The sequence below is a fragment of the Aythya marila genome (genome assembly GCF_965140915.1).
Source record: "Aythya marila genome assembly, chromosome: 22".
NCBI classification, from domain to species: Eukaryota; Metazoa; Chordata; class Aves; order Anseriformes; family Anatidae; genus Aythya; species Aythya marila.
The window spans coordinates 2873407-2887125 of NC_139063.1; the positions used below are offsets into that span (position 1 = coordinate 2873407).

Below are 13719 nucleotides of genomic sequence, written 5' to 3' on the forward strand. Positions count from 1 at the left end.
TTGCATAAAAACCAGGTGTTTGCAGGAAAAAAAAAAAAAAAAAAAAAAAAAAAGGAGCTGGCTCTACATCCAGCGGGGCTCATCCCGCGAGGGGGCTGGAAAGGGACCAAAGGGCCCAGGAAGGGGCTGGGGTGAGGCGGTGGGGACGGGGACGGGGACGGGCCCGGCCTCTCCTCAGCGGGGCCCGGGGGCTCGGCGAGGCCCTGGGGGAGGCCGCAAGCCCCGGGCCGGGCCCTGGCCCGCCGCCTCCCGGCCTCTCCCCGGGGCCGAGGCCGGGCGGGGCTCGGGGCGGACCGGGAAGCGGCCTCCGCTCCGCCCCGGCCCGTTCTGCCCTTCCGCCTTGGCGCAGCTCTCCCGGGGCCCCGGTATAAAGCAGGAGGCAGCGGCGGCGGCCGCCGCCCGGCTCCGCTCCGGCCTTATGGAGACGCTGCGGGGGCCCGAGGGGGGGAGGACGGTAAGGGGGGAGAAGAAGAAGGGGCCGGGTGAAGGTTTTGGGGTGGAAGCACGGGATGTGTGTGGGGGGGGAGAGGCCGAGGTGAGGCCCTCCGGGATCCATTAACGCCGCCGTTGTTTTTGTCCCGCAGGTCCCGGGGCTGAGCGGAGGCCGGGAGGCAGCTGAGGGCGAGCATGAGCATGGCCAGCGCCTCGTCCCTGCTGGGCTGCCCTGGCTGGCGTGAGGCCTTCCCGGGGGGCAGGCAGCAGGGCTCGAAGCTGGACGAGACGATGAGCTCCAGAGAGCCGTGTGAGAGCGGCTACCTCAGCCTGGGCCTCCCGCTGCCCGCCCGGGCTGGGAGCCGTGAGGAAGGAGGCCAGCCGGCCATGCTGGGCGCTGAGCCTCCCGAGGCGGCGGGGAGCCCCACGCAGGAGCCCCCCGACAGCCTGGAGATGCAGCTGAAGGTGGACTTCTTCCGCAAGCTGGGCTACTCCTCTGAGGAGATCTACGTTGTCCTCCAGAAGCTCGGCCTCAATGCCGACACCAACACTGTCCTTGGGGAGCTGGTGAAGCATGGCCCGGCCGAGCGGGACCCTACGGAGGCCCCGCAGGAGACCAAGGAGGCTCCTCTGGTCCCTCGGGGAGGAGCTGCCAACAAGACCCCTGCGCCCGTGCCGCCTCTGGAGGAGAAGGAGAGCGATAACCTGAAGCCCATTGTCATTGATGGAAGCAATGTGGCCATGAGGTGTGTTTGGGGTTTTGGAGTGGGGACAGTAGTGGGTACAAATTGGTGCTGCTTGTCCTCAGTGCAGTCCTAAAGGGACCCTGTAAGGTGGTGATTTTCTGTGACCCTCTAGGTGTGAGGTGTGCCAAGATCTATGAGCTTAGAGTCCAAAAAAACTCAGGGTTTTTCACAAAAACTACAACTGGATGTTTTGGTGGTGGCTGGTAATATTTTCCGAGGTACCTCACTAGCGTGTGTAGCTCTCTCTGGAGGATGAATGTCATGTTTGCAGATGGAGTCTGTCCTGCTGGCCTCTGCCAGCACTTAACAGTGGTCAAAGGGTGCCTGTTCTGACAACAGATGTTACCTCATGGGGAAACAGAAGCTTCCTTCTGCATTCTAGCTGCTGAGAATAACTGGAGATACGTTGTCCTCTTACCTAATGGCTTTATATAAGTTTCTCTAGCAGGAAGTTGCTCAATAAATAAGTACAGGTTAATTAGAGAAGGCTTTGTAATATGGAGCCGTCTCCTGCACTGAAGGCTAGTCTTCAAATCGGCAGACTCGTATTTTCATTGAATTTCAATACAGTAGAGAGAATTCAGGAGTCTGCAAAGGGACAGTCTAGCAAAAAATGTCTGGAATGGGCAATTCTGCTGCTTCTGACACTGACATCAGGGCAGTGCTGTGACTCATCCTCAGTGTCCCTGGCATTCTGGTGTTGGTAGAGAGGTTCTGTCAGACACCACAACCAAAGAAGGCCTATGGAGCCCCCTGGGTTGGAGCAGTAATTCCAGGACACAAGAACCCTAATATTTATGGAGCACCTAGAGTCCTTGTGCTGGTTATTTATTGTTTTGTCCATGTTGATATTCCTTTCACCTTGGCTTTTGGTTCTCCATCAGTGAGAGTTACTTGCCACCACCCCAGCTCCTGATGTTGAACTTTCCCTCAGTACACAGATAGTTTACTTTTTGTACCAGATTTAAGTTGTATTCTGCAGTTAAAGCAAGTTTCCTCACTGTTTTAGTTTTATAGGTCTTGTAATGTATGTTCGTGTGCACGTGCATGCTTATTAAAATGGGTGCACAGAGCTGTTGTGTACACCAGAGATGCTTGTAAGGTGAAAGTGCTGAATGGAGACTTGATTGCAGGTGTGGTTTTCCCTAAGCCTGTCAGCCATGGCTGACAGTTCTCAAAATAGAACTGCAAAAAGATAGGAGACGGTCGGTGTGAGCAGCTGACAGATCCTCTGAGTCCCCGTGTGTCCTGCTGACAGTAGATTGGGGCCAGGGAGTGAAACGTTTGACTTTGGAGCCTTCAGGAAAGTACTGACCTCAGCAGCTGCGTGGTCAGTTGAGAAAAATGGCCTGTTGAGAGATGTGGGCTGATAAGTACGATTCTTGTGGTGATGTTTACCTTGGTTAAGTAGTTTGGCTGCAACATCAGAAATGGTTTCATTTATTGAGCGAGGAGGCTCTTACCCATGAGAGTTACCCCATAAAGCGCAGGAGAGATTACAGCAAATGTGACTCAGGGCAGGCCGGGCGGTAATACCAGCGGCGATAGGACAGTTTGACATGAGAAACGTAGTCTGGCTTTTTTAAGCAATTTGCTAGAAGGGGAATTCCATTCTGAAACTTCCTGTATTGATGGTGTGTGATGTTCCCTGCTGATTCATTTGCAGTGTGTACAGCGGCCTCCCTGAACAGCTCTTGACAAACATATGCAAATCATAGTGGAAATTAGCTTTTACTTCCTTCTAAGGGAATTTTTTCTTGGCTGCTGCCAAATCAGATCAGCCCAATTAGCTACCTTCTGTAGGCTCTGGAGCAGTAGCAGGGACTCAAGAAATAAGAAATAAGCAGAGATTTTTTTTTTCTATAAGACTAAGTTAACTGTCTGATTATAATAAAAACAATCTGATACTGGAACAGTTGTAGATAATCAGGCTTCTGATTGTTAATGTCAGCCTTTCTGTAACTTGGGATTCTTAAAGAGACACTGAACACTTTTCATTAGGTGTCAGTTCTGTTGTTAAATGTCTAGCTCTTCTCAAATAATTCTTTTGGTAAAACTCTTCAATTTTCTTAATAGCTTCAGAGAAGGGTGAAGACAGGAGAAGGAAAAGTACAGTTTTTCTAATGGCACAGCTGTACTAGCAGTAACAGCACTTAGAAATACCTCTGGGATGTAAGCTGCCAGTAATCTATAAGGAAGTTTGTCCCTGAAGAAGGCCTCTTGCTGGGTTTTGGAAGTAGAGCATGCAGTGTTGGTTGGGTTTGGCTTCTCAAGCCCTCTAGAAAACAAACTGCTGGCTTTGGTTGCTGTAGAGGTGGGTGGGGGAAAACACTAAACTTATTCACCTAGGAAGTGGCCTTTTGCATATGCAAAACAAATCTGGGCTCTATTTAAGAAGCCTTGTGCATTTGCTTAAATATAATACAGCACAATGTGATGACAGTTGGGAAATAATATATTAGATTCATAATTCCTTTGTCTCAGAAGCCAAGAAGCAACAGTGTGTGTTCCTAGGCTGGGAGACACTTGCATGTTTTAATGGATAAGGGTAAGAGCCCTCTTATTAATAGGGTAAGAGCCCTCTTATCCAAATGCACAGTGCTGTTTGTTTAGTGTCTTTTGTTTCCATTCCCTTTGATACCTACTGGTCTGAAGTATTTTTCATGATGACATAAGAGGTTTGACATTTCAGAAAGTGAGGGAGTTTAAATGCAAATTTGTCAGCAGACTAGTACAGGTGAAACACCTTTGAAAGCTAGTGATGTTGATGCATTCTTGAGAGCTGGGCATGAGTGGAGCTCAGGGTTAGTACTGTGTTGTATGGGGTAGGAACTACTGCTGATGTCCCCTGTGGTCTTTTCCTCTCTGGCGTTGTTTGAAGATGCTTCAGCCCTTTCACATAGCTGTGCTTCAGCTTTTCTTTTACACTTCCTTAGTTTCATTTGTGCTCTTTAGAGGTAAGTGTAGCCTGCTGGCTGTTAAATCTCCACATTTGGGGGCAGTATCTTCTCTGATTATAGGACACTTCCTCTTCTGTAAGCTTGCATATGCTGTGCTTGACTACATGATGCTATTGACTACATGATGCTATTTTAACTTTTCCCCTAGTACTTATGTTCATCTTTCCCTCTCTTTCCCCTTCTGCACTTGAAACACTTCCCTTTAGGCTCTCTGTGTGCATTCAGACAATATCTGATTGTAGCGTGCTTGCTGCTTTGCTCTACATACTGCACTGGGCAGTCATGGAGGTGGTGGACATCTAACAGCATGTGCTTGTCTAGGATTTACAGCATTCTGCACTGATTCTGCCATGCCCCAGAGCTACGGGCCCTGTTTGTAATGCGTCTTTGACTACTGGAATTCTGTACAAACATCCAGAGGCATAACGAAGCATCTGTCCTGTTTAATACTATGCAAGAAATTTCACTTACAGAAGTGAAGGCTTATGAACAGTTGTCACCAATACCCTGAACTTGTTATTACATCTTGTGTTGCACAGGAGCCCTGCTGCTGCTGGCTCCCCAGCTGCTCACACAGGTGGCCACTGAGATCAGGCAGTGTCACCTTCCACACAAGGCTGACATCTGCTCACTGGCAGGATAAATGGTGTTGGGATCTGAAACTTCATTCAAGGGTAGATAGAATTAGATTTGAGGAAGGAGTAGTGCCTAGATAGGGAAAATCTTACTGAACTATGAGACCAGTTATCTTCAGTACAACACATGTCAGCATTGTCCCAAAATGCAGCCTCTCAGGTCCCCAGAATGACAAATCAGGCTTTAACACAGAAATATTGAAAGGCTGCCAGAACCATTATCAACAGGAGAGCTGATAACACTGTAAATACTGGCACTCACAGAACAGGACTGGTAGTTTCCTCTTAGAAGTTCTGGAAACTTACTGATATGAACGAATAATGAAGCAGCAGTTTTTATATTGGTAGCTAGTTTCTGATGCTGTTGTCAAACTTTGTTCCTTAGCTGCCAAGTGCTGTTAATGACATTTGGCACTGATTGCGTTAAGGGAAGTATTGCTGCTTCATGCAAATAGGGTGTTTATAGCTGACTCTTTGGGCCATAATATAATGAAGCATCTTGCCTCGGTGCTGATGTCCTTGAGGTGCAGAATAACGTAAGCAAAGCACCTTGTGAAGGTGCAGTTTACCATGGCAGAGGTTAGCCACTGGCAGTAGCTAGCAGAAAAGGACAAAGGAAGTTCAAGATCACACTGCTCAGGGCTAAAAATAAAGATCTAGGCTCTAGATTTAAAGCAAAAGGCTCTGCTTCAAAGAAGCAATTACTGCTGCTTTGTCTCTCCCACTGAGGATTTGGGTATTTATTCACATACTGAGGTGCTAAAAGCAACTGTGAAAGTGAAGATTTTGGTGCTGCTATTTGAGATGAGCAACAAATACTGATTCTGCTATTCCAACACTCACTTAAGGTTGTCTGAATTGCTGGATCCATTTGTTTAGTGTTTCCTGACTAACCTCTACATAACTGAATATTGAAATCCTCATTTTTTTCTTTAATGCAGCCATGGGAATAAAGAAGTGTTCTCCTGCAGAGGTATCTTGCTGGCTGTGCAGTGGTTTTGGGACAGGGGCCACAAGGATATCACAGTCTTTGTGCCGTCTTGGAGGAAGGAGCAGCCACGACCAGATGTACTTATAACAGGTGTGGAAATATGAAAACCAAAAGCAGCTTTTCAGGCTTACTGCTCTGTTGCTTAATGAGCTAACAAAGTTCTGGCTAGTTAGTAATTAACTTATGAATGGAAGATCTGAGTAGCAGGAGATCCAATAAGCAGTGCTGACCAGCGAGATTTGAAGTCATTAAATTCTCCCCTAAGCAAGTTCTTGCTTGGATCAGTTGGAATAATTCAGAGAACAAAGAATGTAATACTACTCTGCTTAACTTCTTTCATAATTATTGAATTATTCTCCTTTCAAGGACACACCTTCATGCTATATATTTGACTAACGTGTTTGACACGACAGTGTAGACTGTACAGTCTACAGGCAAAAAGGAAAACCTTGACAGTGTGGTCATAATTTCTCCAAATTGAGGAAGTTTACTCTGAACTTCCAAACAGCAGAGATTTGAGTGGATGTACTCAAAAGGAACTTACGCATGTGGTGTGGCACTGTAAAAGATACTAGCCTGCCAATCTTAAATGCAAATCACTGCTTCACTGTATGCAATGGGTTATGTGGATGGGACTCGCTGTATTCCAGTGGCCTCTAGTTCCTGAGTGTTCTCAGGTGCCACATAGGCACTGGGGCTGGGAATCCACCTCTGACAAACCTAACAGCTGGTATGGAAACAGAGGTGAGAGTACAGGCTGGGTTGCAGAGATTAAACTAATTTTCATGTATTTTGTAATTTATTATGTTTTTTATCTGTGGGAGGGCCTTTGGGCTGTGCACGTTTGTGTAAGTGTGTTCACAGTTGTGTTTGTTCTAGACCAGTACATTCTCCGTGACCTTGAAAAGAAGAAAATTCTGGTCTTCACTCCTTCCAGGCGGGTTGGAGGCAAGCGTATTGTCTGTTATGACGATCGGTTCATTGTGAAACTGGCACACGAGTCTGATGGCATTGTGGTTTCCAACGATACTTATCGGGACCTGCAGAATGAGCGTCCTGATTGGAAGAAATTCATCGAGGAGCGTCTGCTGATGTATTCCTTTGTTAATGACAAGTATGTTCCCAATCTTCCTTTGCTTTAAAAATGTGAGCATGCAACTTGTTTTTATGAAGCAATAGCAAGTGAGACATGAAAAGGGCAAAATGGGGTTGCAGGATGAAAACAACAGTCCCACAGAGATGTTTTTGTAGGAGGAGTGACAGGAAGAACTCCTACCCAGCTGTGGTGAGGTACAAAGGTGTGAAGAATTGGAGAAGTCTTCAGAGCTGTTTGTGGTTTGCAGCTAGGAGCTGTGCTCTAGAGGACTTCCTGGGAAAGCTCTAGGGCTTGATTTCCTCACAGCACAATCATTAACAGGCCCAGCTACAAATACTGCTTCTGGTCAGCAGCAGAGCACAAAGCCTCTTCTGTGAAGAGAAGTGCTTCTTGCCAGTGGTTAGCAAGTGACTACTAGAATTGTCTGTGCAGTGAAATGAGAGATTTTTTTTAGGTTTCACACAGCTCTTAATATCCAGTGAAATAGGAGACTTCTACAAGAACAGAAATCTTGACCCTGGAAAGTGAACTGCTCCTGACTGAGATCAATTTTTCCTAGGTTTATGCCTCCAGATGATCCCCTAGGACGACATGGCCCCAGCCTGGATAACTTTCTGAGAAAGAAACCTGTGGTGCCAGAACACAAGAAGCAGCAGTGCCCTTATGGTAAGACCTGCCTTCTAAACATAAAGACCAGTGTCTCTACAAGTATAATTTGTGCAGCTGTCATTCCATGCTATGCCTTTTCCTTGCAGGGAAGAAATGCACTTATGGAATTAAGTGCAAATTCTACCACCCTGAAAGGATCAATCAGCCCCAGCGCTCGTTAGCTGATGAACTCCGAGCCAATGCAAGGCTGTCTCCTACCAGAAGTACCAGTGCTGTCAAAGAGGAGAAAAAGGGCAAAAGAAGTTCCCAGGCAGAGAGTGATAAAAGCTCTTTGCAGAAGGTCTCTACAGAGAGGAAAAGCCTGACCCATAAAACAAAGCCCAGCGATGTTCCGCTTCAGGTCAAAGGCTGTGTGTCAGGCACTGCTCCTGCTACCAGTGGGAGCCATAGGTCCTCTGAAAGGTACCAGCACCCTCACATGGACTCTCTGCCTTATATCTCTCAGGAGCATCTTGACTCGGGCATTGGGTCTCTGGAGAACCAAATGTCTGACATGTGGCCTTACAGATCTACCAGTCACTGTGATCACTCCCATGCTGAGCAGGTGGCAGTCTGCACCTGCGGTAGGCAGAGATCTGTCTACCCACACTCTTCCAGCTTAGAGCAGAATGGTCTGGTCCCTTACAAGCACGGTTCCCATAAGTCTTCTGCCTCTGGTGCTAGCTTCTTGCAGTATAACCCTGAGATACCTCACTCAGGGCCACCTCACTCTTTCTCAGGCTATGGAGTACCTGTACACCCACCTAATGCAGGGCAGTACAGCCTGCCCAATGAGTACAACGCCCCTCCCTCTCATTCTCGTGAGTACTGGTCTGAACCATACCAGATGCCTCCTCCTCAGGTGAGATCCACCACTGTGCAAGATCCTCGGTCTGTGCAGAGAGCCCCGGGGCCATCATATGGGGACTCGTGCCAGTGGGTGTCTGACCAGTTTGTAGAGGAGAGGGCCAACGTGCACGTCAAGCTGTGTGGCATATTTCACCCCCATTTAGTCGATGCTGTGATGAGCCGGTTCCCTCTGCTTTTGGATCCCCAAAGGCTAGCTGCAGAGATACTAACATACAAGTCTCAGAATCCAGGTATATGAGGCAGATGCCAAGGGCAGCTGGCATGCCAAGCTTGCAGGGCAGTGTTTGTACTCTGTAGCTGCCATAGATGCCTTTTGAGGGCTCCTCCTTGTTCCTTGGGAGTCCTAGGCTCCAGCTGGAGGCTGGATACCAGATGTGGTGTGCTCCCAGTGATTTCTGGTGCAGTCATGACAGTGTGTCCCTTAAAGGTGTGGGAGCAGTCTGTGGTCCTGCCCTCCCCAGATGATGCTGAAGAGAATCTGGGTGCTGGGCAGGAGGAGAGGCTGCTGTTTCGGAGCAGGGTTTTTTCCCCTGAGGGTTACATGGTGAGTCAGGTACACCCTAAATTCCTGCAGTTCAGAACTGAGCATGGCCTTAACTCCTCCCAGCAGCTCAAGCTTTGAGATGGCTCAGTGTGATCAGGCATGCAGAGGGATGACTTTGGGGGGCCTGTGAAAGATAAAGGGGTACTGATCTCTGCAGAGGAGTGAGGCTTTATGTGAAAACCAAAATGCATTGTCAAGGCTGTTCCTAGCCCTTTACTGAGCATCTTTACTAAATTGTACTATGCACATCTGTGGAAAATGCTGGGTTATAAATCTAGTATGAAGCTAGGTTATAAATCTAGTATGAAGCTAGGGTTAGCTGACTTTAATTTGGTTTTATTGGTGCAATTCTTTAATACTTTCCATACCCCTCCCACTTAAGCTTACCTTCCTGAGACAAGGTGATTCTATGGTCTGTACCACAAGTGTTCAGCAAGCTGCTCAGTTTCCAGAAATGAGAGGAGCCAGGAATATAATCCTTCCTTTCTCAGGATGAAACACCTGACACTGCTCCAAAGCTGCATGTGAGTTGTGTTTGCCATTTGCTGGAAAAGGCATTAGTCAAAACGTGGGGCTGACCACGCTGTTGATGCTGCTCTAAAACATTGGCCCTGCCTGGTATCCTGTCTTTGGCTTTCTCTGTGTAACACTGACAAAGAGGATTTATGATACTGTGCCTTTTGTCTTGAGACAGCAATAGTTTTGAGCATTCAGTAAAACAGCTGTAGTCACCTCTGGACTGCTGCCAATACTGTTCCTGAGGATTCCTTAATATTCTCTGTAAAGCTGTTGCTTCATCTTCCTTCTCACTGTTTTCCTGCCCCCTTAAGCTTTGTCCAACTATAACAACATCCAGAAATGTAGAATGAGACTTACTTGGTAAGACTGTTCCCCTTTCGTTCCCTGTTACTCTGTAAGGTGTTTTTTTTACTGTAGATACTGTAACAGATTTTAAATATGCAAAAACAATTGCTGTAGTAATTGGTTCTGGTCCTGGAATTTCATTGTGCTTAGAGTGCAAAGAGGTTTCTTGTGCTGCAGGCCAGAAGCAGTTGATTTGTTGATACACATTGTATCTGTGTTTTCGTTTTGTTTTTTTAATATGTCCATCTTGTGGTTAAACCAAGGTCGTTGAGTGGCAAATTATGAAGGGGAGAGTGGAATACAGCTATTGCTGAAAACTCCTGAGGAATGGTTTTGTCTATTACTGTTCTTCCCTCTGTCTAAGGAGTGATCTACCCAAACTGGCACCATGTGCCATAAAAACCACAGGGACACAGAAACCTGTATACCTGGTTAATTATGATACATTACAAATTAGTAATGTTTCATGTTAGTAAGCAAAATGCTTCTTAATTTTAAGTAACCTGATACTTTGCATATTTGTAAATTACAGGAAAAATGGTTTTTAATGTTATTGTCAGCAACTTGCTGCTTGATGCTGGTTTTAATTAGTACTACTCTCGACTCAGCCATTGTGTTACTTGGCATAGTGTTTCTGTTTTTCTGGCAGAATGCTGATATATGCTTCTCTTGCAATCAGAAGACTAACAATTTATACTCAAACGCTGACATTTTACTGAACTTTCTGTATCCTTACGCAGTATATATAGTGTATGTACTGAATGGAGGCAGCCGTGTGAAAGCCATGGCAAAGTAAGAACTTGTGTTATATAAATAAAAACTGCTGAGTTGAATTATTTGGGCTCCAGTGGCTTTTTGGAAGACCAACACGTAGCTCACTTTCCAGGGAAGTCAGAAGATCTCCTGCCTCCCTGGGGATGCTCTGGCAGGCTCAGATCTCCACACACAGTTGAACAGCAGCAGCAGTCTGGCTGGATGTTGACAGGCTTAATTGATGCAGTATGATAGGTTTAAAAAAAAAAATGGTTCCAAATTGCTCTAGTAGCTAATAGCATGTCCAATTAGTTGTTTACTATCTGGCATTGCTAAAGTCCACCCACGGCTCAGGGGACACACTGAAATTAAGGTGTGATGAGACAGCAACGCCGTGGTATGTGACTCTGACTTGGCAGTATGAGAAGTGCAGTGTTGGGTATCTCGGGTGATAACACATGGTACACTCCTGATTACTACGGAGGGAAGTGTGGGCTGTGGATCAATGTTAGTTAATCTAAAATTTAGTGGTTCTAAAGTACAGAAACAAATGCATGTTCTCTCTGGTTACGCAGCACATCTGTGCCAGATGTGAGCGTGATGGTGTGCTCATCGTAACATGTCAAGACTTTGCTCTAAAGCTTTGTTATGAGCTGGGAAGGAAAAGCAATAAGAACATAAGTGCTTGCATTTCAGAAGATGAATCTTCCCCTCCCACCTGCTATATTGTAGTACAGCGTGTTCTTATCTGACTTGGCAAATCATTTTATGGTCCTTATTCAAATTTGTGCTCTTAATTTAATACAGGGCAATGACTATTTCTAGTTAATAAAAACAAGGAGAGCAGGTGCTCCTGGGAATATTGTTCTGCTTCAGAAAACAAATCTGAAGTCTGAGCCTCATTATCTGAAAGGTCGTTATCTGTTGCAGAGGAGTCCTTGGAAGGGTGTTGCGTGTGAAGTAAGCCTGCGTGGCTCCGTGTGCGTGTGAAGGGCTGTGGCGAGGGGGAATTAAGTGATGGGTCACATTGGAGCAGACCTTTTAACCGGGTGAAGACTTCTCTTTTGCAGTGGGGTTTGTATCTGCTGTGAGCTGCTGGGTATAAGGTTGAGGTGTTTGGTTAAACCTTCTTGCCCCTAAACTACTTCCTCTCTTGAGGTGTTACTGGCAGTGATGTTTTTTGTAACCCAGAATGAAATCTGTACAGCTGAAAAATGTTACAGGATTTCAGGGCTGGGTCTTCCTGTAAAATCCTAGTAAATGTTAGCTCTTCAGGATGTGTACATGTGGGGGGAAATTCTTGGTTTTTATTTGTTAAACTGGAACTGATACAACTAAAAGGATCTTTACAGAAACAGTTCCACTGCTGTAACCAGGAAGGGAAGAGCTGGTGCAGACTTGGGGTTAGCTGTGATGTTAGCAGCTCATTTCCATTGCAGAGGTCGTCCTGGTGGCGTAGGGACTGACCCTCCCAGATCTCTCCACAACACAAATCTGATCAAACCCATGCCCACAAACCGCTGCTGTGTGCGTTGCGATGCCACCTGGAAAACCCAGCTGAAATCCAGCCACTGTTCCTCCAAATTCTCTCACGAGGCTCCTGTGTAGGTGACCCTGCCCCTGCTTGACTGTAAGTACAGCTTCTGCTCCACGTGCCTGTGGTTATGTTCACTGTGGTGCTGAGATGGTCGTGAATCATGGGGAACGCTGGTCAGAGTTGTCACTGGTGGGTCTTTGGGTATTTTTTCTCCTTGCACAATCGTCCGCGTCAGGTTACAGACGCCTGCCTACCTGCGCAGGGGGTGGCTGGCCCTCGGCTCCGCTGTTATTGTGGAATTGCAAAGACATCCTGTGGCTCACCGCTTCCTGGCCTGAAATAGGTTAAATCTTCTCATCAGCTTACTGATCTCTCACACGCAGGTAAGGTCACACACAGGCACCCTGCTTGAAAGTTTGCTGTACTCGGGCAGGGCCAACCAGAGGGGTTGGGGTAGGAAAATCCTGTTGTGAAAGTGAGGAGGCTGAGCTGGGGGTGCTTGCAAAGAGGAGTTCACCGATATGCTCTGGGGGTAGAGAAGGGGAGCTGCCATCTCTTTGCCTTCCCTGTTATATTATGAGGTAAAAAGGTCGTTGAATATCCAAGTCAAAGCTTTGCTTCCACTGTGCGATGAAAGGAAGAGGAAGAGCCCTTCTTTTGGAAGTTGGTGCTGCAGGATAACTCAACTTTCCCTTTCTTCTTTAGATTATTAAAAAAAAAGCTGTGCTGTGGCAAAGGTCAGGGCAGAGACTGCTGCATTCCTGCCTTGATTCCTGCCTTGCCTTCCCACATGCAGGGGACCCAGCGTGGTCTCGGGGGCTCTGCTCTCCTCACCCCTGCGCCAGCTGCCCTGGGCCCTTCTTGCTGAACTTCCCCCTGAACCCGCCTGGCTCCCTCCCACCGGGGGATTTCCAGGATGTGGCTGTCTCAGCTCTTAACATTTGAAGGCGTCTTCAGAAGCAAGGAATCTGACCCAAGACTCCAGCCTGGGCCGTGGGAAAGGGGCTGCACCCTCGTGTGTGATGCTGCTGCCCGTCCGGGGCAGGCGGTGTCACACGGAAGCATTTAGAGCACCAGGGCAGAGGGGGGAAAGCGAGGCAGGAAGCAACCCCCAGCCCTGCAGCAACCAGCTGGGGAGGGTCTGGGTGCTGCGAGAGGGAAGGGAAGCAAGGCTGGGAGGCTGCTGGGTGCTGGGGGTGCTGCCTGTGCAGGTACCTGCCAGGGCTCACCCCTCCGGCTGCGCATTTCTCACCGTGCCTTGGGGTCTGATCCCTGAACATCCCTGCGCTCCTTAAGGCCAGGGTTTGCAAGTGAAAATATTCCCCTTGGGGAGTTGCATCAGGGCAGCAGGAGCACTTTCTCTCTCCTTTCTCCATCCCAGCTGCTCCTGGAGCAAACCGCTCGGAGCAGGGGGCAGAGCTCAGCCCCTGGCTGCAGCAGCGGAGGGGAGCAGCGGCCAACAAGGAGCGAGAAGCAGCCCCGTGGAGCAGCCCCGTGCTCCCCCCCGGCTGCCTCCCCCGCTCCCCTGAAGGCCCACATTGCACAAGTGCTTTGGAGTAAATTCAGCATCTGGTTGAGCAATAGGTCAGGAGGATTTGCATGGCGCAGGGGCCCTGGGGAAAGGTTTCCCAGCTCCTGCTCAG

The 13719-nt window shown here is 47.8% G+C and overlaps 1 protein-coding gene across 1 annotated transcript; it reads left to right on the forward strand.

The window, feature by feature from the left end:
* Positions 1-317: 317 nt before the first annotated feature.
* ZC3H12A (zinc finger CCCH-type containing 12A) lies at positions 318-10623 on the forward strand. Its single transcript, XM_082777573.1, has 6 exons — positions 318-454; positions 585-1178; positions 5715-5854; positions 6644-6878; positions 7420-7526; positions 7616-10623. The coding sequence occupies exons 2-6, from the start codon at positions 628-630 to the stop codon at positions 8614-8616; spliced, it is 2034 nt and encodes a 677-aa protein (XP_082633699.1). The 5' UTR covers positions 318-454; positions 585-627; the 3' UTR covers positions 8617-10623.
* The last annotated feature ends 3096 nt before the right edge of the window (positions 10624-13719 follow it).